The 27,684-nt window shown below is 37.7% G+C and overlaps 1 protein-coding gene across 3 annotated transcripts; it reads left to right on the forward strand.

Moving 5' to 3' along the window:
- Nucleotides 1-288: 288 nt before the first annotated feature.
- Nucleotides 289-27,684, forward strand: ZNF326 (zinc finger protein 326). 3 transcript variants are annotated; one of them, XM_075558268.1, is made up of 12 exons: nucleotides 289-430; nucleotides 2,999-3,043; nucleotides 6,803-6,838; nucleotides 6,933-7,044; nucleotides 9,021-9,426; nucleotides 11,633-11,828; nucleotides 15,588-15,699; nucleotides 20,056-20,203; nucleotides 20,653-20,752; nucleotides 22,421-22,551; nucleotides 23,735-23,830; nucleotides 26,772-27,684. In XM_075558268.1, the coding sequence occupies exons 1-12, from the start codon at nucleotides 415-417 to the stop codon at nucleotides 27,186-27,188; spliced, it is 1,815 nt and encodes a 604-aa protein (XP_075414383.1). In that variant the 5' UTR covers nucleotides 289-414; the 3' UTR covers nucleotides 27,189-27,684. The 3 variants fall into 3 exon arrangements, with proteins under 3 accessions (XP_075414383.1, XP_075414392.1, XP_075414402.1); XM_075558277.1 differs by having other exon boundaries at nucleotides 9,285-9,426; XM_075558287.1 differs by lacking the exons at nucleotides 289-430; nucleotides 2,999-3,043; nucleotides 9,021-9,426 and having other exon boundaries at nucleotides 6,820-6,838.

The following is a 27,684-nucleotide window of genomic DNA, read 5'->3' on the forward strand; positions in this document are numbered from 1 at the left end:
GCAGGACGCAGCCAACCCTTCAGAGAACTCAATTTACTTTCCCGCTAACCCCGCCAACCTTTGGAGCTCCCCCACTCACTATCTTGGCAATTTTTGGGCGCCCCTTCCTTCATTTCACTTCCTCCTCCGCAGCATTTAAGAGTAGCAACGAGGAGAGTGACAGGCGGAAAGCTTCCGGTCTCTATGTGAAAGCCCGCCCACTGACTCGCATCAGCCAATCGCAGACGGCGATGAGGCTTCGGGGGCGGAGCCCGTTGGCCCCGCCCCCGCCTCGCAGTGGCTTGTGGTTCCGGGCCCGTGGCGTCACAGTCGTTCTTCCCGGCTGGTGGTGTGTGGCTCGGCTGTTCGCAGGCTCCCAGCGTCAGACAGTGGTCAGCCTAGTGCCGCCGAGGCCATCGGCTCCGAGGCTTCGCTATGGATTTCGAAGACGGTAAGCGCGGCCTCTGGCTGGGCGTCGTGGCGCCGCTGGGACGTGGGCTGGCCTCCGCCGGGGTGGGGGGGGGGTTCTGTTAACCGTCTCAAAATGGCCGCGTGGGCTTTGTTCTGCGGGCCTGAGTCCGCTCGTCTGCCCGCTGCGAGGGCAGCTCCAGAGCCGGCCTCTTCCGAAACTTCGGTGTCCCGCTTTATGGCTGCTCGGCGCCAGCCACGGGCGGGCAGGCGCGTCCAGCGCCGACCTCGGTGCGGGGAAGGACGCGCCCTGGAGGACGTGGGCCTGGGCCTGTAGGCCCGGATTCGCCCAGGCGCCCGAGCCCGGAACCCCCTCCCCCGCCGCCAACTCCCCGGCGTCGGGCGAAGAGGCCGCAGCCACCGGGGCTTGCCTTCCTCACGCAGAGCAGCGACCCGGGCCACCGTTTCCTGATTAGTTGTTCCCCAATTGCGGATTACGTGCCAGATTTCAAAGGCTCGCCTACCATGATGTTTCAGTTTCACTAGTTTAAGATGACTTTTAAAGGCGCCTATGAATCGTGTATAGACAGCCGTCTGCAAAATGGAAAGCACGTTATTTCTGGCTAGCAAACGAACACTTAGCTACCAAATATACCGGTTCATTAATCTCCCTAACTTGAAAAATGCTGTGAACCCGAACGTCATCCTGCGTTGTGCTTGGATGGGGCGTAGTATAAAGTCTGAATTGTTGAAACAAGCAGGAAGTGCCTTTCAAATTCAAGGCTGCACACACCGAGCGTGCTGGACCAACACTTTAGCGGTTTTTTACAGGCTTCGCACACATCAGTTCTGGAAGCCATTTTCGCAGGCTCTCAAAATAAAATTGTCTTAGTCTTCGCCTGCTTTCTAAGCTTGCCCAACTTTTATAGTTATTGGTGTCTTGTAGTGAAGGGATAGGAGAAACTTGGGAAACGGGTTGATTAAACTCGATTGAATCCCGAATAGCCAGGTCACTGATTATAACCCTGTAGCCCCACCAAAAAATAAACATTTGGTGAGGTATGAGTGCAGCTTGGGACTGAGTAAATGATATTTGGCTCTTTGATTTGATTTTAAGTCACAAAAGGTGAAAACTGCCAAAATCAGAGTTGGACTAACAGTCACTTTAAAGTAAAAAGGAAGTTCTGCTGTCAGGTTTGTATTTTGATCATTTTGATACAGGTTGAGAGTGAATTTGAGAGATTCATTAATGAGATCAATACTTGTCCCCTTGATTCATCGCCCTGAGTAGGACTGCCTGAGGCTATGAAACTTTCAGGTGACTGTCCTTCTGGGAGTGGCTGTCGGGTTTGAACCAGTAGTGCAACATTTTCACTAGGACTCCCTGTGAAAGAGGCTGGTGGCCAGGGAGACGGCTTCCCTCTTTCCGCTCCTGTGGGCCCATTGCCTGCATAATGTAAAAACCAGTAGTAAAGCAGACCAAACGCAGTGCCATCAAGTTGATCCTGACTCATTGTGACCCTATTGGATAGGGTAGAACTGCCCTTATCAGTTTCTGAGACTACCTCTTAGCAGGAATCGAAAGTCTAGTCTTTTTCCAACTGCTGACCTGAGGTTGGCAACCCAGTGTGTACCCAACCAGTCCATAGTGACCTTCGTGGAACAGAGTGGTTCAGGTCAGCAGTGTGAAACCACCAGCCGCTCCGCTCCTCTGCAAAAATGTGACTTACTACTCCCAGGAAAAAAAGCAGTTCTACTCCATTAGCACTATGTGTCCACAATTCTAAATAATGTTTCCTGGTAAATTGTAAACAGTATCAATGATAAAATACTTCACTTGCTGCCGATCCCGACCCTACTGCTATATTTGGGATATGAAATTTGACTAACTATATCTAAATGAGATAATTTTGTGCAAAGGAGAATTTTTTTGCATCCAAATGATCATTGTATTAAATTCTGGCCCTTCCTAATTATTTGTAAAATTAATGCCTTTGTATTAATGCTTAGTAGTTTTGACGAGATGGCTAATGTGAGATTTTTTTAGGTTGCATCACCTACAATGCACGTACACTTATCTATACCTGTGTAGTTCTCAGATAAGAACTTGACATTTCCAGAGGATAAATGAAAACACAATTATTTTTGAACTCTTTATTTTGACTCTAGAAGTGTATCGAGCAAATTGGTTTTCCTATTCAGTAATTGATGCAAATTGTGTTTCTTGACATTGGTCACAATCCCCTCTGAGTAATAGTACCCTTCCCATTTCTTGGGTTTGTTTTTTCCATACTTCCTTGTTATGATACATTAAATTGAAAAACAAAAAAAACAGTGTCATGTAAAATCAACCTCTAAGTGTCTCTTTATGCATTATTTAATACGTAATTTAATCTTTGCCCTTTTATTACTCTAAATCTGTACTGGGTCCCTTTTTTTTAATTCTTAGTGTATATCAACTAATACAGCAGATGTATTTCCTAAAATCGATAAATTTTTTGTTCCCCATTTTGCAGATAAGTTACCATAATTTGAGGAGTTTTTATAAGTGGGTATATAATTGTGATATTTTATAATACTGAACTAATTTCTTTGTTAAATATGTTCATAGATTATTCGCACACTGCTTGCAGAAATACTTATCAGGGTTTTAATGGTAAGTATACTCTTTCATTCCCTCTTAAATTTGTTGAGAAGGAATGCTTATCAGTGCTTTCAAGTCCTTAACAAAGAACCAAAGTAAAAAGCCCATTCCTTTTCATTTCAACCATTATTTTGGCTCTTGGTTTTGTCACTTCTCATTGTTAATATTGTCAAACTATATTTGTGTGGGGAATTACGGATCCAAAAAAGTTGAGTAATTTGCCTCTTGTCTTTTTTCTCTGGATCGATTGATTTTAGAAGTTCTGACTGCATTCTGAGTGATAGGTTGTAAGAAACTGGCTAGGTATTTTTTTAAAATCAGATTTTGTTAGTGATGTAGCCAAGTGGATTATTGGCTTAGTTCTATATCGTTCTATACTATATTTTGACCTTTCTTAAATTCTTGAGGTCATTTGCCTCCAAATGGGCTAATATCTAAAGAGATCTCTAGAGGAATACTTGAAGAAGCCTGATTGTTTGTTTACATAAACATAATGTTACACTTGTGACTAGAGCTAAACAAAATCTTGAGAGGGATGCAGGTTATAGAGTTAAGGTCCTGTCAGGCAGGACAATAGTACAGAAGCAACAACCGAAGAAAGACATTTAAAAAATTATGAAAGAGCTGAGGGAGTGATACTAAATCAACTTGGTTGCCCCCCAAATTACAAACTGTCGTATTTAATAGTACAGGTGTAATATCTTCATAAAGCATAACAATATACTAGGAAATAATACTGCTAATTTACATGTACAATTTACTATATAGTTATTTTCCATTTATCTCAAGGACTTAAAAACTATTTGATGTGAAATTGAAAATGGTTTAACATGTAAGTAGGAGGCCTGAAAGGGGGGGGGCATTTATATTTTTGAGGAGAGTGATATACAATTACCAAAGGAAGTTGAACTTGAATCTACAGATTAGATCAAAATCTAGAAAGCTGTTTCATTAGGTATAAGGATTTAGGACAATTTGGGTGGTGATAATAATAAAAAATTGAGACTTTGAGAAAACAAGGGAAATTTGCAGGCAAACATAATAGAAAAATAAGAAAGATTAGTAAAAATGAGTTCGGTACTTAAAACTTGGGTGGTTGCAGCTAGGGTTATTAACAAAAGGTACAAGTTGCAATGATAGATAGCCATGATCTCCCTTAGAGATTTACTGGAGCTGAATTAGATATTAGAAACTTATTTCCATAGTCACATGGCATGATGCAAAAACATCTCTAGAAATTTTTATCTCTAATTTTTTTATTTTTATTAATGCTTTACTGAAGTTAAATGGATGGGACTTTCTACTCCCTCAAACAGTTTCAGAAACACAAATGGGAGAGGCAGTTCTCCCCTACTCCATAAAGGCACGATAAGTCAGTTGGTTTGGAGTTTAGTGGGGTTAGGGGGATGTGTACCTATCGGATAGTTCATAAAGTACTCTTGGATCTTAATCTCAATCTCAGTACAAATGGCCGCTGGCAATGTTGATTGTGAAAGATAGTCATGGATTGTATTTCTGGTTAAATAAATCACTGCTTGATTACTCTGAGGCCTAGGTTATATTGTACATTTTATAAATGAGGAACTTTCAGGCTTATAACTTGATTTCATTTATGTAACTATTGTTTGCTGCATATCAGATATCCTGGTAGTGGGGAATACAGCTGTGGGCCCAAGGGACAGCTATATCCAGCCCTGCGGACTTGATCGTCTAAAACAGAGGTTCCCAAACATATTTGTTCTTACTGTTCCCTTTTCAGGGGGAAAAAAATAGGAACCTCTTCCTCCCCCAATTAAAAACTTTTGTGCTGCAGTGCATAATCCACCTTAAAGCATGGGTATCTGCTTTTGCAACAATACCTGTCCCCCAACCACCCACGCACACACAAGGTTCCATGCCCCAGGAGCCAACTTTGAGAAACACTGGCCCAATGGGAGGAAGTAATGAGATCAAGAATGTGATAATGACTGCTATTGGGGAGGGGGGATCCTGTGAATATTTAAAATTGTTAAAGAGTGGCTGGTAACTAAATTACTAGATTATTTATAGGAGGGTTTCGGGAAACAAAAGAAGTGTTCATGCTAAATGACACAAAGATAATTCTGTTCCAATCTACTTGGAAATTTAGTCCCTGTGTTTTCAGGAACTAAAATTAAGTAGAAGGCATTGGAATATAGTCATGAAACAGACTTCCTTCATTTCTTGGAAGTTGTATTTCTAATGTTTCATGTTTCCATCTTCATATCTACTTTTTATGTAAATAAATGGATCGAAAAAGAAGTATTCAGGTAGGAGGGGCACAGTATTCAGGAACACAAGTAGAACTCAGTGCAAAATTGTGTTTCCAGGAGACTTAAAACTGTCTTGACTGGAATAGATCATTTTTGCTGAGCAGTCGGTTTTAACACGGTGTGAGAATGATGAGGGGTAGCCAGAACGTAACATGTTCTCTTTGGAAAAACGTGGAAAATGAGACTTGGAAGAGTTGAGAGTGAGCATTGCAGCGAGACGGGCTAGCAGGTGAAAAAATGGTTGTATGTATTGCTTATGTTCTAGAATCATCAAGGGGTCTGTGTAGCTGGAATGTATGAACAACGGGGGGGGGTTAGAGATGAAGTTAAAAGGTAATGTGTAATGTAGTGTAGTGGCTCATACAGGGCAGGGTTTTCTAACTTCTGGAGTATTTTATACCACATGATTTTTTTGTCGGGGTTAGATGGGCTATTCTGTGCATTGTGGGATGTTTAGTAGCATCCCTGCCCTCGACTCACTGTATGCTAGCAGGGCCTGTCCCTTAGTTGTGACAACTAGACTTTTTTTTTAGAGCCTTATGGGTTGTGGTATTTCAAGGATTTGGCTTTTACTTAGAATAAGATGGGACTGTGGTTTGTAAAAAAAATCCACTGTGACCCCGTGAATTGTTTGTGTAAAAATGTACCAGATTCTGGAAACTGGTGAAATTTTGTTTTGGTTCTTACATTGCTGGAATTTCACATTCTATCTTGATTTCAAGTATTTGTGGATTTAAATAATTATCTTCATTGTTTATAGGTAGTATTCCAAATAGGTCCCAATCTATGGTTTTTCCCTTTTAGAAATAATCTATTTCGTTTTTTTAACTTTATTTCCTTTATTTTTGATACCTTGAGACCAGTCAGATACAGGAAAACACTAAGCTTCAAATGTTTTTCTTTTTGAAACTACGAAATACTAACTTCTTGAGAATAGGGATTATGCTAATTATCGCCATATACCCTGTTGTGCCTAGTGATGTGTTGACTCCAACCCATAGTAACCTTATGTTTTACCTTTTGTAGCACTTAGGAGGAGGCCATGTAGTGCAGTGGGTGATGTGCTTGGCGGCTAATAGAAAGGCCAGTGGTTGCGACTTACTGTGACCGAAAGATGGTCAGTGCCCTGTACAGCAAGCAACTCTACTCTTCTGTCTTGAGTTGGGCACTGAGTTGGATTAGACTTGAATATAGTTGGTTTGGTTTTGATTTTAGTACAGTTATCCTGTACTATATTGTCAAATAATTATTGGTAAAATTAAAAATAGTTTAGATATAGAGCCTTGTTAGTGATAGTTTCTTTGTTATCAAATCTAGTTTTTCACGAGGTTGCCACCTATTGTTTTCTCTATTTAGTGTGAGCTTGGTGTAAATATTAATCATACATTATCTCTGATTAAGCATAAAACAAAACACTCATATAAAAATTCCTAAAGAGAATGGTGTATTTTATGTGCTCCTTTTCTCGGCTCTTTTGTAGGAATGGATCGTGATTATGGCCCTGGATCTTATGGAGGTCAGGCATTCAAAGATCATTATTTTAAAACTATTCTTCTGCGCACCAGTCGGCGTGGGCATTATTTAATGCTTTTCTTTTTAAATTTTTATAGGGATGGATCGTGAATATGGCCATGGATCCTATGGGGGTCAAAGATCCATGGACTCCTACCTAAACCAGTCCTATGGCATGGACAATCACGGTGGCGGTGGGGGGGGCAACAGGTAAATTGCTTAATCACTTGGCCAAGTAATTAGACAACTATGAGATTCTGGATATATTAATTTAAGTGTATATTAGGCGTGTAATGATAATTGATCTTTATATGGTATTGAATGTCCTGATGTTAAGTGTTTGAAGGTATTAGTGGATATAAAAATATCAAAATTGCTGACATTATTTTAGTAAAACTGTTAAAGAAAAATATTCTTTAGAAGTGAACTTTTCCCCCCCAAACTTTAATTCCTTGTTAATCAGAATGCCCTGACCAAATTATATGAAATATGTTACTGGGGATATATTTGTGGAGCTATAAAATTAAAAAAAAATTCAAGTGTGGAATAGCATGTAAAGCAGCAAAGCCGTTTTTGACTAGATTGGATTCAATGGAACCAGTTTAGCAATATTTAGTGTTAGACATTTAATACAGGTATTCTTTGGCTGTTAAAATGAGTTGGAAGAGCAGATTGTAATAATTAAAAAAATCATATCCAGGCTGTGTATTGGCAGGTTTTGCTTAAACCAAAAATACATGTGGTCTATGCAGAAATACAGCATTATATTAAAGCTGTCCATAATAGACCTTTGCTTATTTTAATGCAGCAGGGTTAGGCTGTATTAATATTGTAACTGCAGCACTCCATGTTAATTGAACAGCAACAGGCTTTAGAGCTGACCTCATTTCAGGCAAAAGAGGTCAACTTTTTGAGGCACAAAGAATCCTGATACAATGCAAGTAGCACTAGCTAGGGAACACTCAATGCTTGTTCCAGAAGGTGAAGGGTCTGGATTCCTTAATGATGGGCTCTGGATGATGCGTGCTTGCCTTGCTTCTGCTGAAGCGTGCCATTGTGGTTTTAAGGTAGAGAAAACAGCAATAAAACAGTTTTACTTATGTGAGAGCTACTATGAAAACTAGTTGGAAAGAAGAATTTTATGTGGTCACTAGGATTCAAAAGTAAAGAATACCTTCTATTTAGTAGTCTAATTAATTGAAATAAAGTACATTAAATGCTTTAATATGTCAATGTTGCCCTATTGTACATTTAATTGCTCTTTACTGTAGATGTGATTGCTGTTATTTCATGTGTAATTATAAGCCTTTGTAAACTCTGTTGTAAGATAGCAAGTTTTGTATTTCGTGTTTTAGATGTGTGAAAAGTAAGATGATGCCCACAAGGAGACTGTACACCCCTTTTAAAGAATAGTTTTATGTGATAGTTACCTGGCAGGAAATAATGTTTCATATACTTAAAGGATATTATAAGTGTATTTTTGTCATCTGCCTTGAAAGTTCATGTGTGAGGTTTTATGTTAGTGCTCTTTTACTTGTGTGTTTATCATAGATTATTAGATTTTACTATGTTTCTAAGTGAAAAGTAGCAGAGGACTGGTAATTTATCTTGACCAAAGTTTGGCAGTTTGTCAGATTTAAAAAACCATTAATTCCTCAAATTTTGACTACTACACATGCAATGAAAGCTGTTTCGTGATATAGATTATTTGGAATGCAAAAATACCTGTTCTGTGTCGCAAATAGCCTACATCTGTGTAGTCTTCAATTTGTGTGTCTATAGAAAGCCAAACTATTGCAAATCTTTTATATGTTGATAGTAGAGATGGATTCAGAGAAAGTTTCAGTAGCTCATGAGCTTGCGCAAACGTTTCCAAGACTAGGGCTGGGCTTAAATAGTGATGGACAAATTTTCTTAATTAAATAGAAAAGCTGCTAAAAACCAGACTTTTGAAAAAGCTAGGTTGATTGAACTCAATTCATGCATAGCAACAGACCTCAGATAGCTTTCTATCTGGTCACATGTTGAACTGCCCAGCCCTAATCAAGCGTGAAAGAACTAGAACTGCAAAGCAGTATGGTATAAATGAATTTTAGTTGATAATGTCAACTGATAATTTGTCTTTTGAATTGTCTAACACTAGTAAGCTTACTTTTGTTTTTTTCCTCACTGTGCAACTTTTCCAGGTTTGGACCTTATGAGTCTTACGACTCCAGGTCTTCTCTGGGTGGGCGAGATCTGTACAGATCTGGCTATGGTTATAATGAACCCGAACAAAGCCGCTTCGGAGGTAGTTATGGTGGTCGATATGAGAGCTCCTACCGGAATAGCCTTGACTCTTTCGGAGGTAGAAACCAGGGCGGGTCTAGCTGGGAAGCACCTTACTCCCGTTCAAAATTGAGGCCTGGGTTTATGGAGGACAGAGGAAGAGAGAATTACTCTTCCTACAGCAGTTTTTCTTCACCCCATATGAAGCCTGCGCCTGTAGGCTCTCGGGGGAGAGGAACGCCTGCTTATCCTGAAAATACGTTTGGAAGCAGAAACTATGATGCTTTTGGAGGACCATCAACAGGCAGAGGCCGAGGCCGAGGAGTAAGTACAACAGAATCTTTTCAGATTCTTTTCACTAGTCACTCTTTTAAACCCTTTCAAGACCATGCTTTTCCTTAGAATAAAACACTGTTCATCCCAGTGTGTTTGGAAGTAAAATCGGAGCCATAAACATCATTTTTAGGTTACTAAAACTTTTTCTAGCACCTCAGAAAATAAGTGGCAGTATAAGATGATTATTCATGAAGTGTTGCGAAATCTCCTTTCTTAAAAGGTGTGGATGTTAGGTTTGGTCTAAAAGGGGTTAAAAGGAGTTGCATTTTTCCTTGTGAACACTAGCAGTTTTGCTGGTGGGACAGCTCTTGGATTACTGTAAAAGGTTACTGAACCCTTTGAGCTTTTGAGTAGGTTAAAGGTGCAATGTATGATAAAATGCTTACACTTTACTACTGAACTGGCAACTAGAATTTCTTCCAAGTTCCATATTTCACATTAAACACAAGAGACTTAAAAGGTAGTGATAGTTGAGAAATATTGTTCAGCCATGTTTACATGGCAAAAAACAAAAAGTTGTGTAGTAGGTTGTACAATGATTTGTTTCAGTTTTGATTCTGCTTATACATCTTGTTACAGATGTAGCTATTTATTGCACGTGGTTTTATTCTCCCCGGTGTCACTGACTTACCTTTTGAGAAGCACTTTTCCATGCATACAGACAAGTTTGTGGCCTCTTCCTAGGAAGTAATAGCTTGTAAATTGTGAGTGTTTAATCTCAAGTTATGTAGTATAAAGATTATACCCCATAATCTTGGCATGTAGGGTAAGAAATTTTCCCAAGTAAATGTATGTAGATTGGGCTTATGTATATTGGTTATATAAGAATATTGTGTTATCTATTTAGTCAGTGCAGAGGAAAATAATTCTCAAAAAATGTAATCAAGTATGTTTGTCCATTAGTCTGTTCCACAGGGTAGTTTATATACTTGTGTAGAAACTTTGTAGTAAGTTACTTTTTTATAAAATGCATTGCACCTTTAATGGATCGTTAACGAAGACTTTTCTGGTGTGACTATATATTACCTGGAAACACTATTAAGTCTGCTGGGTTAGATAGGTGTTCCTAACTAAGCATGACACACAAATAAAAGCAACTGATATGTTGCTTTCCATCATACTTTATAATTGTAGGCTTATCAAAAATTATTAGGACAAAGACTTTGAATTTGGAGATTGAAAACCCACCCCACTTTTAAAAATTGGAAAATATTTTTCCATACTGTCTTACTTAGGAAAAGGCTTTCTTTTTAATGAAACATCAGTTACTTTGTTTTCATGATTGTCATTAAACAGGTATTCCTTCACATTGTAGTCACTATTCTTAGTCTGAATGGATTTTCTTTTCTCTTATGAATGACTGATAGGACCTTTTTTAACCCTCACTTGTACAATTCCCATTGGATCCTTCTCTTCAGATTCCTCCTTAGTCTTTGTCTCCTCAAAGTAAGGTTAGCAGAATAAATGTCTCTGGACACGAGGACTCTTGGTGTAGCGGATTTTGCTAAAATGACAAAAGAAGTTAAGGGACATTGAGTGGTTGCATGACTCTTCGGCTGTAAACTTTTGTTTCTTGGGCTTTTGGGGCAGAGTATGTTTCTTTAGGTAAGAATGTGAATGGAATGTCCATTGCAGTTCTTTAATTTGAAATGTGTCTTTTGGAAGTTGATGCATGGTTATGCTTTAACTCTTATTTCATGCTAATGTTCCATTTAGCCTTCTCATTCCCTTTTTCAACAGGGAGAAATCTTAAATGATTTCTGACAAGGTTTTTTCCTTTAAAGTACAGAAATGTTCTGTGTGTGTTTTAAGTTTTAAGCCAGGTGTTAGTAAAATAAGGATTTCTTTGAAGGTCTTTTGATGGGAAAACATCAATTAGGAACTCTGAAGAGGAGTTGTCAGAGAGTTGTACAAGTGGTAATATTTTCACAGGCACATACGTTTATGATCTCAAGACAAGGAATTATAAAAATGTAGGCGAGTTCCATATGTGTTCTCCTGGAAATGAAAGTATCAATTTACTGGATTTGACTTATATAATGTACAAAATTTTTCAGTGTGTTCAGAGTGGACATTTATAAAATTGTGGGAATTCTCAGGTGAAAATCAGTAGCTAGATAACATAAATTATATATTAATTCATATTTTGACCTTGGAAAATATTCTAATATTACTTGATTTGACAAATTTACAGCATATGGGAGATTTTGGAAACGTTCATAGACCTGGAATTGTTATTGACTATCAAAACAAACCAATCAATGTGGGAGTTGGTGCTGCAAGAGGAATAAAGAGAAAAATAATGCAGCCATTTAATAAACCCGGTGGAACCTTTATCAAGAAGCCCAAGCTAACAAAACCCGTGGAGAAGAGCCTCAGCAAATCACCCAGTAAGTAAGAAAACAGAATTTCACTGGTAAAGCATTTTATTTCAGTATTATTACTCAATGGTTTTAAATAATAAATACTGTAAGTTTATAATTATCATTGCAAAATGAATCTGAATCACACTTAATGGGAGGTATTTCAGCGCTGTGAATTTTATGGTTAATGCCCATATTTACAGATAAAATACCCAAGACTTCCTGTATCAGTCTTGCATGTTACATTAGCCATCTTGTTTCAGTTGTGTTTCAATTGTAGACCATATTAAACATTTAGATTTTTTAATTTGCATTTAGAATACTTAAGGATTTACATATTGCTGTTATTTTTTCCATGGGAGTCTAGCGCAAGAATCAACAAACTGACCTGCGTTCTATATTTAGTACTTATAACCTGAATTTGTACTGACTTTCAAATTCGTTGTGTACGATTTTAATGCAAATGTCTTTCATTGGAGTTTTTGATGAAAGGTGTTTGTTAAATACAGTCTGCTTTTTGGAAGATTCAGGGGAGAAACTGATAATCGTTGGTTTCAACTCTTTAGTCACATAGTGACCCCTGCAGAATGGGGCTGATACTGCCTACCCCAGATTGGTTAGGGTTTGGCTGTTGTGGTCCTTTAGGATCTTACTAACTGATTTTCTTAAGTAGATTGTCATGTCTTTCTTCCAAGACCACTTAGTCTGGGAGCTCTGCTGGAAGTTATTAAAGTTCAAACTTCTACTGGCAGGGTTGGTGACTGTACATAGCACACTGGCTGTGAAGTGAGACTGCATTGCATTCTTGGGAGTGTAGACTTCCACCACCAAACCAAAAGTATAGCAAGCACTTACATGACTGGCATCACAATTCACGGATAAACTTATAAGTTCTATTATTTTAGTCATCTGCTGGTTGATAAAGCAGACTGTAGTTTTTCAGACAGGAATGAAGACTGTTTCACAATAGAATCAGAAAGAAAAGAATACTTAGGGATGCATTTAGCAAGAGGAGGCTTTAAAACGTATATTACGAAAACTATAAAACATTGGCAAAAGAAATCTAAAAGATCTGCAAGATGGGAAAACATGTACATGTTTAAGAAGACGTAGCAATGTTACAATGAAAGTACTGTCCAAACTGACTTAGTGCAGTGCCAGAATCCCAGGTGACATTGATTCGAGCTTGACTCCCAAGTGACTTTAAAATGCATGTGGCAAAACAAGACACCAAGAATAGCTAATTCTTCAAAAAAGAAACAGAGAACTCACACCTTTTGGCTTCAGAATTTATTATGCAGTGATACTAATTAGGTGCAAGACACTTCGTTCATACCAGTCAAAAGGTAGAACAGGCTAACGTGTCTATCAGTAGGTGAGTGGAGTGAAAATGTAGTACTTAAATGTCATGGACTACTACTCTGCCATAGAGAATGAAGTCCTGATAGATACACGGACGCTACAACATAGATGCACCATGGAAACATCATTTTTAGCAAAATCGGTCAATCACAAAAGGACAGATTGTGTAATTCCATTTATATGAAATACTAGAATTATAAGTGATTTCAAGAACAATTGGGAAGGGCAGGGCACTTGTACGGGTCATTAATTTCCTGTGAAGGTTGATAGGAAAAGTTGGAAAGACATAGCATTGTTGGTTGTCTAACTCGTTAAACATTGTAAAACCACTGAAAGGTCCATGTAAAAAATGGGAGATGCTAACTTGTGATTGCAAGGTGTGGACTCTCCTAGATAAAAGTCTTTAGGCTTTTATTTCCTGGGACCCGTTAGGGGCAGCACTTTTCCCTGGTCTATTTGGGAGCCTATCTGGTAAATGACAATGTAAAAGAGGACTGGTTGATACACCAAAACCAAGAACCATTGCCCTAAAACAAGTCGGTCTCCTACTGACCCTATAGAATAAGATTAGTGGATGCTTTTTTCCTGTTGAACACCAACTACTGTACCTAAGAATGAAGCCAGACTTGGTAGGTGAAGTAGGCATTCACTAGCAGTTGTAAAATGGGCATCATGAAAGATAGCTGCCAAATTTTCAGAAATTAAGGGTCTTGCCACATTTTATTATTTCAGACTTGGTTTGGAAAATTAGGAAAAGGACTATATTTCATTATTCAGTGATGCAACATACACTATCCAGTTTTAGCATATGAGTAAATGAAACCACTCCTGTTTGAGGTCATTGCATAAATAGATTTGTTTTTTTACAGAGAGGGAAAATGGAGGTATTGAAATGGCACATAAAATAATGCATTTAAGGCCTCCTCAACCTAATGAAAAATACTATAGATACTGCATTAATGTTTTGTAACTCATTCCCTTGTATACATTAAAAACATGCCCAGGGCTGATGAGTTGATGGCAATTCACTGACACCCTTATGTATACATACCCAGAAGCAAACCTTTTGCTTTCAATTTGATTCTGACTCATAGCATGGTCTAATTAATTACATGTAATCTTCACTGAAGTAGACTGGGACATCTTTCTTTCGTGGAGCAGCTGGTGTGCTTAACCTTAGGGCTTCCAGGTCTAATATGTCTATGTGTAACTATGCCCAAATCAGACCCACTGCTGCCAAGGCAATTCCGACTTCCGGTAATGCTCGCTCCATGGGATGTCTAAGGCTCTCGATCTCTCAGGAGGCTGCCACCTCTTTTTGTCTGGGTGGCTGATAGAGCTGAACTGGAGTTTTTTCTGTTGACCCACAGTGTCTCAAGGGTTCCTTTCATGTACACTTAACAGGTGTTTGATAAATGTTTCTTGGCAACGTGAGGCTTATATTAATTCAGGAATTGTGTACTGGTGTTTTTCAATGATAACCACAAAAGATAATGTAGTACAGGGAAGAATTGAGCTCACAGTGACATAGCACTTCACAACCAGTAGGATAGCCATTATTTAATAAAAGAAATAACAAGTGTAGCTTGTAGGGAAATTGGAATCTTCACACTTCTCCAACAAGAATGTAAAATGGTGCAGCTGCTGTGATTCATCCATAAATTAAACATAGACTTGCCATGTGACTCATAATGAGACTCCTGGCTACATAATTTCAAAAATTGAAAATATATACTTGCATGCAATATTCATAACAGTCAGAAGATTGTGTTTGCTAGTAGCTAGGGGAAGGGAGATGAGGAATCTGCTTAATAAGTATATATGGGTGATAAAAAACGTTCTGAAACTAGGTAGTGATGGTGATTGCACAGTATGGACCCGTTTGATGTGAATGAATGGAGCACCTTAAATTTGCTCATGGTAAATTTTATGTACTGCATATTTCATCTCAATACAAAAGAACTTTGAACTTATAAAACACATCACGTACCCTGCATCAAGGACTCTTAGTGGTCATCAAGATACCATTATAAGATACCTTTAGGTGATGTGGACATAACCGTATATACTCGAGTATAAGCCGACCCATATATCAGCCAAGGCACCTAATTTTACCACAAAAACTGCATTCAAAATGTGCTGGAAAACTTGCCTTATACTTAAGTATATAAGTAATTGCTTAAAGCAAAGATTTAAAAACATGGGTTTAAGGACACCTGTATAATAATAACAAACCAAATGTGGAAGCGTTTTTGATTATTCAAATAACTAATACTTTAGAATATTTGGTAATATCAAATTCAGAGTTTTCTGGTGAATTCATTAAGTCATGATTGCCAAGTAAATCACAGATGCCTGTACTGTGTTAGTTGGTGATTGGTAAAATAATGGAGAATAATTTTTACTTCTGATTTTTATTATCAGCAAAAACTGATTCTAAAATGGAAGAAAAAGAAAAACGACGCATTGAGGCTCGTCGAGAGAAACAAAGGCGCAGAAGGGAAAAAAACAATGAAAAATATGGAGATGGATACAGGTTTGTGCTTAATAGATAATTGAAACTCATTAAGAAAGAGTTCCCTAAATAATGCAAACACATCAATTTGAATCTGAAAAAATTCTTGAGTCAAATGAAGAGGTTTCATCCAAGAGATAAGCCAGTCGCTGATGACAATCAATAGCAACTCCTGGCCATGCCCTGTGTGACAGAGAACGTTTTGAATAGGGTTCTTTTCAGATTGTTTGGGGTGAAAGTTTTTGCCCGTCCCTTTATGCCTTCAGTTTTGGTTTTTTTTGAGTAATTGTTAACTGTTGTGTCTTACATAGGTGGTGTTTTTAAATGAGCACTGTACTTAATGGGAGAAAGATGGGGCTTTCTACTCCAGTAATGAGTTAGTTTCAGAAACACAGTTCAAGCCTGTTCTTTAGGTTGGGATGTGTCAGCATTGACTCAATGGCAGAGTTTGGTTTAGTACTTAATTTGGATGGTATTTTGGAACCGATTATTGAGCCCAAAAAGTATCCTCGTGGTTTTGTTTCAATTCAAGATTTGAAGAGTAACTCAGGGCAATAGTGTCAAAATCCTTCTGTCTCAACTAGTTCAGTAGGAAATTTTGTTTGTTCACATGGGAATTTGAAGTTCTTTTCCACATTTTTCTCCCACTCAGCCACTCCCATGTATTATATAGTTCTGATACGCATGCTATAGCCATGTAGTTGGACACCATTTAATCGTAAATGGAATGGGTTCCTGTAGACTAGCTTCATTTCAGTCTGAAGATTGAGAGCCGATCACCAGTTTCACATTCAGCATTGTCTTTAAGACTCCAGCCACTGTGGACACTTTCTTTTATATACTTCTGTCTCCTTTCCTCTGGATAAGCAGAGACCAATAATTGTGTTTTAGTTGCTTTTAAAACCCCAGGTGCCAAACTAGGATGTAGGCTATAAGAACGATTTTTTAACACTAGTTTTATGAGATAGGTCATTTTGACACGTTTTGATTTCCTCAATGAAAGTTACAGGAACTTTATATTTACCTTCTGCTATGTATGCTGACTTTTATTCAATTAACAAGATACATATATATCCAAATTTGTTTTCTTCTAAGCCTTATAGTCTGAAAATTCTGTTTTGAATCCATCTCTTCGGATACACGTCAATTTGACACAACTTAAATTGAGTATTAATCTTAGTAAATTCATTTCATTTATAAAAAGGATTACTTCAATAATAAATATAAACGTAGTTAAGAAGTTCTTAGAAAGTAAACATCAAAGGTCATACAGATTGTCATACTGACTGACCCTAGCGACCCTTAGCCATCAAACCCAGTTTTTCAAATGTTGTATGGTAAATATATAAATCTACATAAAAGTATGTAGCATCATATCGCTTCATTTATAAGTTAATAGTGAACGGTTTTATTGTTCTTAAGGAAAATGTGTGGTTTCTTTCACATGCCAATTTGACGCATGTCCGTAGAGATAAGTGTATAAGAAATGGTGATAACCCTGGGTTAATGCCATTTGACTGAGTATTCCCATAGACTTTTCAGTGACGGGGCTTTTCGGAGTAGATCTGTAGGCCTTTCTTGTTAGGTACCTCTGGGTATGACTCAAAACTTCCAGTCTTTGGTTAGAAGCCAGTTGCATTAATGACTTATACCAACAAAGGGACTCCAAAAAATAATAACCATATTTTACCTTTCGATATTTGTATAAAATCACTTGAAGTCCTAATCACAATGGTAATATCCAAAAATACAGTATTCTTAAAAAGAAATAGAGAAAATGGAGTCTTGAGAGAAATTTGACTATATAGAGAAAATGATCATCTTGGATAGCAAAAGGAGATAATACACTGCAGTTTTACTCAATCCAGACACCAAAGAAAACGAAAAAAAAAAAAAAAAGCAGGTAGGAACTAGCCTTTTTTAGATATTGAACTAAGAAAAAACTGTAGTAGTGAAATAAGCCTCAGAGGCAGTCTTAGACACTGACGCCAGTTTGTAGAACACAGCTACTAAGGTCTTAAAATCTTGTATTTGGAGCAAAGAAGGATGAAGAAAGTCAAAGGTACAAGGAAACAATCCAAAGAACTAATAGACCACATGTCCCAGCTTCTATGACCCCGAGACCCTAAGAACTAGATGGTGCCCAGCTACTACACTCTGAAAGGAGTCACAGTAGGAGGGCCCTGGATAGGGTACAAAAAACGTCAAGGGTGGGGAGGATGTAAAGCTGAGACCAGGTAGACTAGTAACGTGAAGACTGGTGGAACCCCGTGACTGCGTATATATATATGCATGGGTATTCAGGAAGTGGAAAGCCAGACAAATTGAACTAACTCCAAAGGTTGAAGAAAGGGGTCAACTTGATATTAATGAAGGTGCATACCTTGTAGCAATACTATTAAGTATTGTCTAATAAAGCTAAAAGTTTTTTTTAAATAAGACAAAGTTAAATGGTAGTCAAAAGCATTTTCGTATTTTAGAAATGTAAGGATCCCTGGTAGTGCTGCTGGGTAAGCATTGAATTGCTAACTAACTGCAAGGTAGGTAGTTCAGACCTACCAGTCGCTCTGCAGGAGAAAGATGAAGCTGTCTGTTCTCATAAAGATTCAGTTTCAGGAACCTTAGATGAGTTGACTTGATGGCAGTGGATTTGGTTTTTGGTAGGAGCCATTTAAGCCTTAGAACCTAATGTGCCATTACTGTCTTTAAAAAGTAACAGTGATAAGTATATTAAATAATAGGTTTTTTGTTGTGGTTTCATGTATTTTTTGTAATTACAATGCCCAGGACTATTGAAAGGGCTACATGTGGATTAATTTTTGAAATCTATCTGTGGAGATAAAAACTTAAGACTCAAAGGAATTAAATACTTGCCCAAGGATCTATCTCTAGAGCCCACATTCCTTATCCAAGGGAACAAGTCTTACAGTATAAGGAATAAGGTAGAACATGGGCACTAAACAAAACTAGTTAGTAGACTTATCTTTAGGGAAAAGGAAAAAGTAAGGAGATTTAAAAGTAGAAACTAAATGAAAGAAAAGGGAGAGATTCATCCTTAGCTCTTTAGTGCAGGTACTCCTTTAGGGGAGGGCAAGGCCTATCAGTTATGCTGAAGTGAAGTGGTCTGTTAGGTCGTTCATGTAAAAGCTTCACGTGAGTGAATTATGATTGGTACTATGTTTGGCTTTGTTGATGCTACCTTAAATTGTGATAACTTTGTAACTGAACAGTATAAAAGTTTTGGAATTTAATGGATCTCAGTTTGCTTTGGCTGTGGAGTGTAGAGGTGGAGAAATAAAAAAATACTTGGATGAGTGTAGAAGTACAAAGTGATAAATCCCCCCAAATCTAGAGACCAAACTTGCTTTGTGGAGTTGATTTTGACTCTTATTTACTAACCCATGTGTTGAAGGCCAGACTAGCCGAGTAGAGTTTTCAAGGCCGTGACTTTTCAGAAACAGGTGCTTTTGTGTGGGATTCAGTACATCATTCAGAGACTCCAATATAATGAAGTGCTACCCAAATAGGTATTTCAATAATAGTGTTCTGGCTTAAGCTAAATTGAAATCCGGTATCCATTAGAGAGACATGCCCTGCCGTCCAGTTGGCTTCCAAGTCACAGTGCCACGGTGCGTGACAAGCTGGGCTGCTGAGCGCAAGGCCATCAGTTCAAAAGATGCAGCGTTTACTCTTGTAAAGAGCTGTTCAAAGGCAGTCAAGTCCATTCCGACCCCTATCAACCTGTGCACAACAGAACAGAATACTTGCCTGGTCCTACACCATCCTCGTAATTTTTCTTGTCCCTGAGCCAGTTGTTGCAGTCATAGTGTCAATTCATATTGTTGAGGGCCATCCTCTTTTTTGCTGCCCCTCCATTTGACCAAGTATGATGTCTTTCTCCGGGGAGGAACTGGTCTTTCTCGACAGTATGTCCAAAGCATGTCAGACGAAGTCTCCGTCCTTGCTTGTAAGGAGCTCTCTGCCTGTATTTCATCCAAGACAGACCTGTTTGCCGTGGCTCTTTCCATATTCTCCAGCACTGAGATCCACAAGCATCGATTCTGCTTTACTTTATTCATTGTGCAACTCTTGTGTGCGTACAAAGCATTGGAAAAATACTATGACTTGGGAAAGGCACAGCTTAGTCCTCTAAGTAACATCCCTCCTTTTCAAGACCTCTTTAGAAAGGTCTTATGCAGCAGAGTTAAAGTCTCGTAAACCCACAGGGCAGGTGTACTCTGTCCTGTCGTATTGTAGGAAATCGGTCCTAAGGCTGAAGAAAGTTCCTGAGGCTGGTACAGTTCATTTTTGTGGCATGTTCCTGTGTATTTTAGTGATTAATACAATAATTGAAATGATTTTTTTTCCTTCTTGTAGAACCGCATTCACATGTTCATTTTGTAAATTCCGAACCTTTGAAGAAAAAGATATTGAACTGCATCTGGAAAGCTCTTCACACCAGGCAACATTAGATCATATTCAGAAACAAACCAAATTTGACAAAGTGGTTATGGATTTTTTGCATGTAAGTAGCTGTTTTTGAAGTGAGAAGCATCTTAACTGACCTTTGAATTCCTAATCTTGTTTTTCACAATATCCCTTCTTTCTCCAATTTTATGTTTATTCACATCAGGATATCTTAGCAAAATTTGTTCCTTGGTTCAAATCTTTTTCTGTAATTTCCTCACCTGGTTGTCATTTGTTATTTGGAACTCAACCACCCACCTATCCTGACAAGATCCTTGACTATTCCAGCTTGCTTTCATCTTTCTCTGTATGTTTAAAATGACTTTTGAACAAGTGATTATTTTTTGTACTTCTAGCTTTTTAGGGTAGTCTTTTCGGTTCCTTTTTAAGCTTTTAGAGAATAGATGTAATCTTTATGCTGTATTTCCCACGGACCCATCATGGAGCTAAGCGAGGAGGATGTACTCATGGATTCTAGTTGATGAAATCATCCTTTTTGTTTTCTAGGAATGTATGGTGAATAAATTCAAGAGAACATCTATTCGTAAACAACAGACAAATAGTCTAACAGAAGCAGGCAAAATAATTGACAAAGATGCTATGGAAGGTATATATTTAGACAAATTGCTTTAGAAGTCACATGTATATTTCCTATGTCATAACCTATTTCCATGTAAATGATGCTCCCAAGAGTTTTAAAGCTCAGTCTAGTTAGTTACCTGAGTGGGTTGGTTCTCTGCCACTAAATCCTGTGCCTTGTTCTTGTTCTTATGAACGTCTCTCTGCTTACCCTTCACTGCCATTTCATCCTTCTCCTCTTCTTTCCTCTACCACTCATCCCTTCTTGTCTTGAGAATTTTTGCTTAAATGGTAAACGTGTCTGTTCTGTGTTTGTTTTTCTGAGGCATGTAAGAAACGGGTTGGTTTCGGGCCAGTTGTGATTCATGAGGACCCTGTGTGCCGTCAGAATAGAAATGTGCTGCCTATGGTTTGCAGTGGCTGGTTGGAAGTCGGTTGCTAGGCCTTTCTTCCTAGGAGCCTCTGGATGAACAAATACTTCCAGCCCTTTAGTTAGCAGCTAGGTTGTTACCTGTTTGTACCACCTAGGCATTTCCTCTAAGACTTATAAACATGCTCTTATTAAGAGAGTTTGGGGTGGGGGTGGAGACACACACACAAAACTAGACACAGTTCCCTTAAAACTTCTACCTTTCCCTTTTCCTTTAAGCCACCAAATGTCTTCAGATGTAATTTACTCTAGTTTTTGTGGCTTCTTTTACCACTTGGAACCTCCCAGAAGACACACTTAGTACCATCAGTTATAATGAACCTGCTCTGACAGATGACAGCATGCATTTTGATGGGCTCTTTAAAGTTACCTTATTTCTACAGCAATCTTCACCGACAGCTACATGACTTTCTCCTTGGTTTCTTTGGCATCTCTCTGTTCTGATAGTCTCTCAGTTTTGTCATTTTCAGTTTGGGGCTTTGCTTTGTATTATCAGTCATTTAAACATTGATATTCTTGAGTACTTTTTCAGTAGCTCCACCATCTTCTCTTTCTCGACTGATTCATCACTTGTGATTAATTAATTTACATCTCTGTGTTGTGTAGTAATTAACAACTGTGTTGTGTTCCCCAACCCCATAAAGAGAAGAAAAAAATAACAAATTTTTCCTTTATTTATCTTGGAAAGTTCCTCCATACCCCACATCTGCCAATGTGAGAATTATGAAATTATTTTAGAAATAATTACCTGGAAGACAGGGTGGCCACCTGATTTTGACAGGTCACAGCACCATAAACTAAATGCAATACTGTATTCTAATCTCTCTTAAAAATATTTTCGAAGCTTCTTTTATCTAATATTGCATGTATTTAAGCCCTTGTCTCTTGACAATTGTAGTTGTCTTTACCTTCAGTCCTGTATGCACTTCTTCATGATTGTACTACTTAAAGGAACTTTGAATAGCTTCCCCATCACCTATAGTATGAAGTTCAAATTCATGGAAGTTTTCATTTTACTATAAAACATTCTAATAGTTGCTTTCCTTGGTGTATTTTTGAGTATATGAACTTTGGAGTGTTAGAGCATGATTGATGTTTTTAATCTCTATGTGCAAATTCACACCATGTGGAAAAAAAAGCCAAAAATAAGCCTATTCTTGCTCCTGTCTTTGGGAGAAGGGTTATAGCTCATCATGGGCACTTCAGTCTGTCGGAAACAAAATCATACGGATTATTTTTCCTTAATCATAAGGATTTCTTATTTAGGTGTAACTGCAGATGATCACATGATGCGAGTCGAGACTATTCACTGCAATGCCTGTAGTGTGTACATCCCTGCTTTACATAGTTTAATTCAGCAGCACTTAAAATCTCCCGATCATATCAAAGCTAAGCAGGTAAGTTTTTATCTAAATAAAGGCATTAAATTAATCATCAATTATAATCTCACGGCTACCTACTTGCATCCAATTTCTCTTAATCTTAGACTCCTAGTAGAAGGGTACTTAGAGAAGGAAGTTAGCATCATTAGTGAGATTGCAGGTTCAGGAACAGGACAGGGATGGATAGTTATTTTGCATTTGTGATTTAGCATTAGATTAACTATAGCATATAAAACTTCAAATAGTACATGGCACCTAGTGATCGTTTAGGATATCATGGCTTTTAGTATTTTTTTAAGTTGCTATAAAATATATTTGTTAGTGTGTACATAAGCTTGAGAACAGAAAATGAAATCAAAATCTTGAGTGTAATTAATACACTGAAAGAAATTATTTTCAGAATATTTTTTAATAATTTTATGATACCTAATTCACATACGTTAGAATTAAGTGTTTTAAACCAACTCAAAAGAATTGGGCAATATAATTTTTTTACGTAAATTTGAAAACTAGAATTACCAGTGCTAACTATTGTTCAAAGTTTTTAGTAACTTACTGAAGCTAAGTCTATGGTTTTCTTTTTTACTGGCACTGTCTGCTTCTAATATTAGCTGGTTTTGTGTGGTTATTAAACAAACTCATGCTTATCCTATTGGAGTTTGTTTGAAAACGAATTTTACAAGTTCAAATATTAAAGGTAGAAGTTTTTAAATACCGCATATATGAGTCTTCATGTTTTGTGCCGAAGTAAAGCTCGCTGCGTCAGCCTTTTAGCCACATCTTCCATGTAGCCTTCCCATCTCTGTTTAGCCTCTTCTCCTTTTGAAGGTTGCCACAATTTTGGCAACAGGCATTCCATATTAATACTATTTCTTCTTTGTATAATACAGCCCAGAGGAAAACAAATTTCTCCTGCAGTATGAAAATTATTTTTTGATAGCATGAAAATTGATAATTGGACGAGTTTGGTCCTGAGTAGAGTTGGGGCTGGAAAGGAGAGCAAAAGAAATCCTCTAGTCGGTTTGAGGACTAGATGTTCCATGTATGAATATCTAAGTAATTTAGATTATGGGCACTACTGCTGTTGTTACTCTCTAGCTTTTATGTCTCAAAAGGATTTGGCCATTAAATATCACTTCAATTGTGTGATTTTATTTTTATCATTGCAAGCATCATCAACTTGTTCTCTATTTCACAGGTGTATAAGGAGCAAATTAAAAGAGAGAGTGTCTTGACTGCTACAAGTATTTTAAATAATCCAATAGTGAAAGCACGATATGAACGTTTTGTTAAGGTAAGATTTTAGGAGGGATGTTTTTGAGGTAATTTCATAATGATAAATTGCAGTAATTAAATGATGACAAAGTAAATCCTTGTTAAGTTCAAATGCAGAATACAATGTATTAGGCTAAGTTTTATTACATATCTGGCATATAGGGAAAACATCTTTTGCTAATTGTTGGAATTTGTAGGGGGTGTGGGGCTATTGCTATTAATGGGTGATAAACTGGAGTCTCGAATGCAAGATCAAAATGCCAGCTTTATTCTTGATTTTTAAAAACAGCTGGCTTAGAGGATGTACAGTTATTGTGGACGTCTGATATTTGACTGCTTTCCTCTTCACCTGTCATTGCTCTGGTTAGATAGAACAGGCTAGAATATACCCCTTTTGTGGTTAAAGATACACAAAAATAAAGGAACTAATATATAAATTAGTCAGTTTTGTTTTTCAAGCATTACCAATACCAATTGGGTGAATTGCATAAAGGTGGTCTCACTTGGATTAACGTGGGAGGGGAGACAGGGACTTGAGGTCATACAGGCTGCTGCAGAAGAAGGCTCTCTCCTGGATCAGAGTCCAGAAGAAAGGGTAGAAAACTCAGATTTAGCAGTTATGTACTTGCAGGATTTTTGCCATGTATTACTGTTTTAATCCTGTTTGTGTGGTATGTGTGTATACACACACACACACACCAGTATTTCTTGTACAAAGACATACCCAGAAAATTCATAGAAATAAGTTTTTAGAGATTTTTGAGTCTGTAAAATGATTTATTAAAAAGCAGCTCTATCTTGAAGAGAGCTGCTACTTTGAAGATTTACAAAAGTGTGTTATTTACATTAGTAACTGAATCATTTTTGTTAAAGACTTTCATTTTGGCTAGCTCTTCTGAAGATACTTAGGGATAATTCAGTTAAGCCTAATTCCACGCAGATGAACTCTATGCAGAATCATCTCATTTCTTTCCCATTGCTCCTTAAAGATTTATTTTCTGATTTGTTCATCACAATTTTCACTACTTACGCTTCCTTAACAATTACTTTTGAAAAAGCAAGCCATCCTGAGTTAAATCTTTTTAATGCCACCAAAATAAACGGGCAGTTTAACAGTATATCTTACTTAAATGCCCCTCATTTGTATCGGCTGTCAGGAGCCCCTGTAGCTTAGTGCGTTTCAATGTGCGCTGCTAAGAGCAAAGTCAATAGGTGCATCAGATGGCGCGTTCCACTTGCAAGAAGGGGTTATGTTTTCAGAAACCCACAGGCGCAGGTCTGCCCTGCCCTGTAAGGGGCATTTTGCACAGAATCGATGTCAGGAAGTTTGGTGTTTTGTTTGGGTCAATGTAATGTGTTTACTAACCTGGCTTTTTTTTATCTTTCTCAAATTTTATCCTCTCATTTCCTATCTTCTGCCCCTTCTCTTGCAATAGTGAGAGTCAGACTACTTGATGTGAGTTCTGGAACTTGTCTCTTTTTTCTCCTTTAGATTTCTATATCATTCACTCATTCCCATTATCGTTGTCTTTAATGGAAAATATTCTCACCTTTTCAAAACCTTGTTGTTTCGTCAGTTATTGCTCCTTACTTGAACCTGCATTTCCCCATTTATTACTTTTCCATTCTTTCCCAAAGAGACCCTAAGATAAGTTCTGTAACCTACAATTGACAACTTTTCCTAGACTCTCGTTTTATCCATTTCCTCTCTTGCCCCTTGCTGTGCTGTTTGCTTCCTGTGTGACTTGCTCCTTCTAGGAGCTTTAGCCTCCCCTTGTGTATCAGAGTCCTCTGTGAGGCCACATTGAAATAAGAAAGCTTTCCCACGCACGCCTCCTGAACTTCTCTCTTCTATAGCTCAGGGAGTACTTCATAAATATGCTAGCAGCGTGGCTTCTCTTCTACACATTCTGGATCAGAAAGTCTGAGATTGATGTGGAATTTTTCGTTTTCAAAAGTGCTGCAGTATTAGAAGGGGATTAAAACCATGGGCCTGTGTTGTTTTTGAAACAACTTCATGGAGAAGGAAGGATTCTTAGGGTAGCCATTGTCTAACTCCCACTTGTATCAGACTTAGTATGAAACGGCTCTAAGATTACCAATAACCCTAATTATCAAATGTAAACTTAACTAAAAATAAAGGGTATTATAAAGTCTTAAAAATCTACCTTTAACTACCAGCTCTAGTGTCCCCCTTTAGTCTTTTCTTAGTGATTAGACACAGTTGTTTAATCAATTATTGTTTTGCCAGATATTATCTTGACTTTCTCCTGAATTGTGTGTCTTCTGTTCAAACTTGTGCCCCATGTATAAGCATGTTTAATTGATTTTATCTTGTTTTTTTTCCCCTCTTAATGCCTTACTCCAATTCCATTTTATGACCTTGATGTTATAATTCATGCAGTATAAGCTGTTCACAATGGCTTTTAACTTCCAGGCTTCTGAGTTCTAAACTTCACGTTCATAGGTACCTGTGAGATCAATTTTAAAAATTAAAATAAGATGTGATGTCTAACAACAACAAAAAACATGTGATTTCTGTGTTCAGTGAGTAAAAGATTTATGTGCTTTAAAAAATAAAAGGTGTAACAAAATACCCAGTTTTCATATCAACTTTAAAGGAATCCTGCCAAAATTGTACATTCAATATTTCTGTAATAAGTAAATCTTTACATCATTCAATTTGTTTTTGCCAAAGGTCTTGTTTTGCATTATTACGCATACGATTTTAGAAGCTGAATTAAAGAAGGAAATTAGGTCTTTATCCAGTTTGGGAGTGGAGTGTAAGTTACGCCTTCAGTCATTGATATATCTACGTTAGTATGAAATAGATGCTGTAAATATTCAGTGGATGTCATAACATTAAAAGGCTTCAAATATTGTTTGTTCTTAATCTAGCAAAATGTTCAGTGATTCAGAAGTTATTATACAAAATTTAAGTTAACTTCTCATGTTTTTAGGGTGAGAATCCTTTTGAAATTCAAGATCACGCTCAAGATCAACTAGGAGATGAAGAGGAAGAAGAAAAGATTGATGAACCTATTGAAGAAGAGGACGATGAGGAGGAAGATGAAGAGGAAGCAGAGGAAGCAGAAGTGGAGGGAGTGGGGGAAGCAGAGGGAGAAGGAGAAGGAGAGCTCGAAGGAGCTGGGGAAGTAGAGGGAGCTGGGGAAGATGAGGGGGCTGGCGAAGATGAGGGGGCTGGCGAAGATGAAGGAGCTGGCGAAGATGAGGGGGCTGGCGAAGTAGCTGGAACTGGGGAGGTGGAGGGAGCAGGAGAAGCAGGAGGATCAGTGGAAGTAGAGGGAACACAAGAAGAAGAGGAAGCAAAGGAAGAGCCTGCCAACTTCCCTGTTGACCAGCCTGAAGAAAATTAGATTTTAATGGAGCTTTGCCATTTCTTTTGTGTTCTAATGTGTAAAGAGTAAGAATTTTAATAGCTTAAAAATTAATCAACACCCATGTTGCATGCATTCCACACATTAAGATTTGTTTTATATAATTATAAAATAGTTGGCATTTGTTTAATAAAGATAGGGCAATTTCAGTTTGATTTTTTTTATAGCTATAAAATTTAGATCTGAAATAATTGTATAAATTTAATTATTGGTGTTAAGGATAACAGATATGGATTGTTAGTATATCTATTCTAATCATTTGGACTTAAATGCTGCTCTTGGGAGTAAATATTCAAGTGTGCATTGATCTTTGAATACTTAGCCTTGAGAAGATAATTGGGCAAGTATTTTGTGCTCTGAGTGTGTATTTTTTTACTGCGTTGAACATTGAATATAGTAATTTGCGTTAAGATACGCTTAAAGGCTTTTGTGACCATGTTTCCCTTTGTAGCAATAAAAGTGTTTTTTACATAAA

Source organism: Tenrec ecaudatus, chromosome 1, assembly GCF_050624435.1.
Source record: "Tenrec ecaudatus isolate mTenEca1 chromosome 1, mTenEca1.hap1, whole genome shotgun sequence".
Taxonomy (NCBI): domain Eukaryota; kingdom Metazoa; phylum Chordata; class Mammalia; order Afrosoricida; family Tenrecidae; genus Tenrec; species Tenrec ecaudatus.

Bases quoted from the DNA above. Each gene is read 5' to 3' on its own strand.
- ZNF326 (XM_075558268.1), top strand. The intron at 3,044-6,802 runs GTAAGTATACTC...GCTCTTTTGTAG, and splicing joins TACTTATCAGGGTTTTAATG to GAATGGATCGTGATTATGGC. The intron at 11,829-15,587 runs GTAAGTAAGAAA...TTTTATTATCAG, and splicing joins GAGCCTCAGCAAATCACCCA to CAAAAACTGATTCTAAAATG.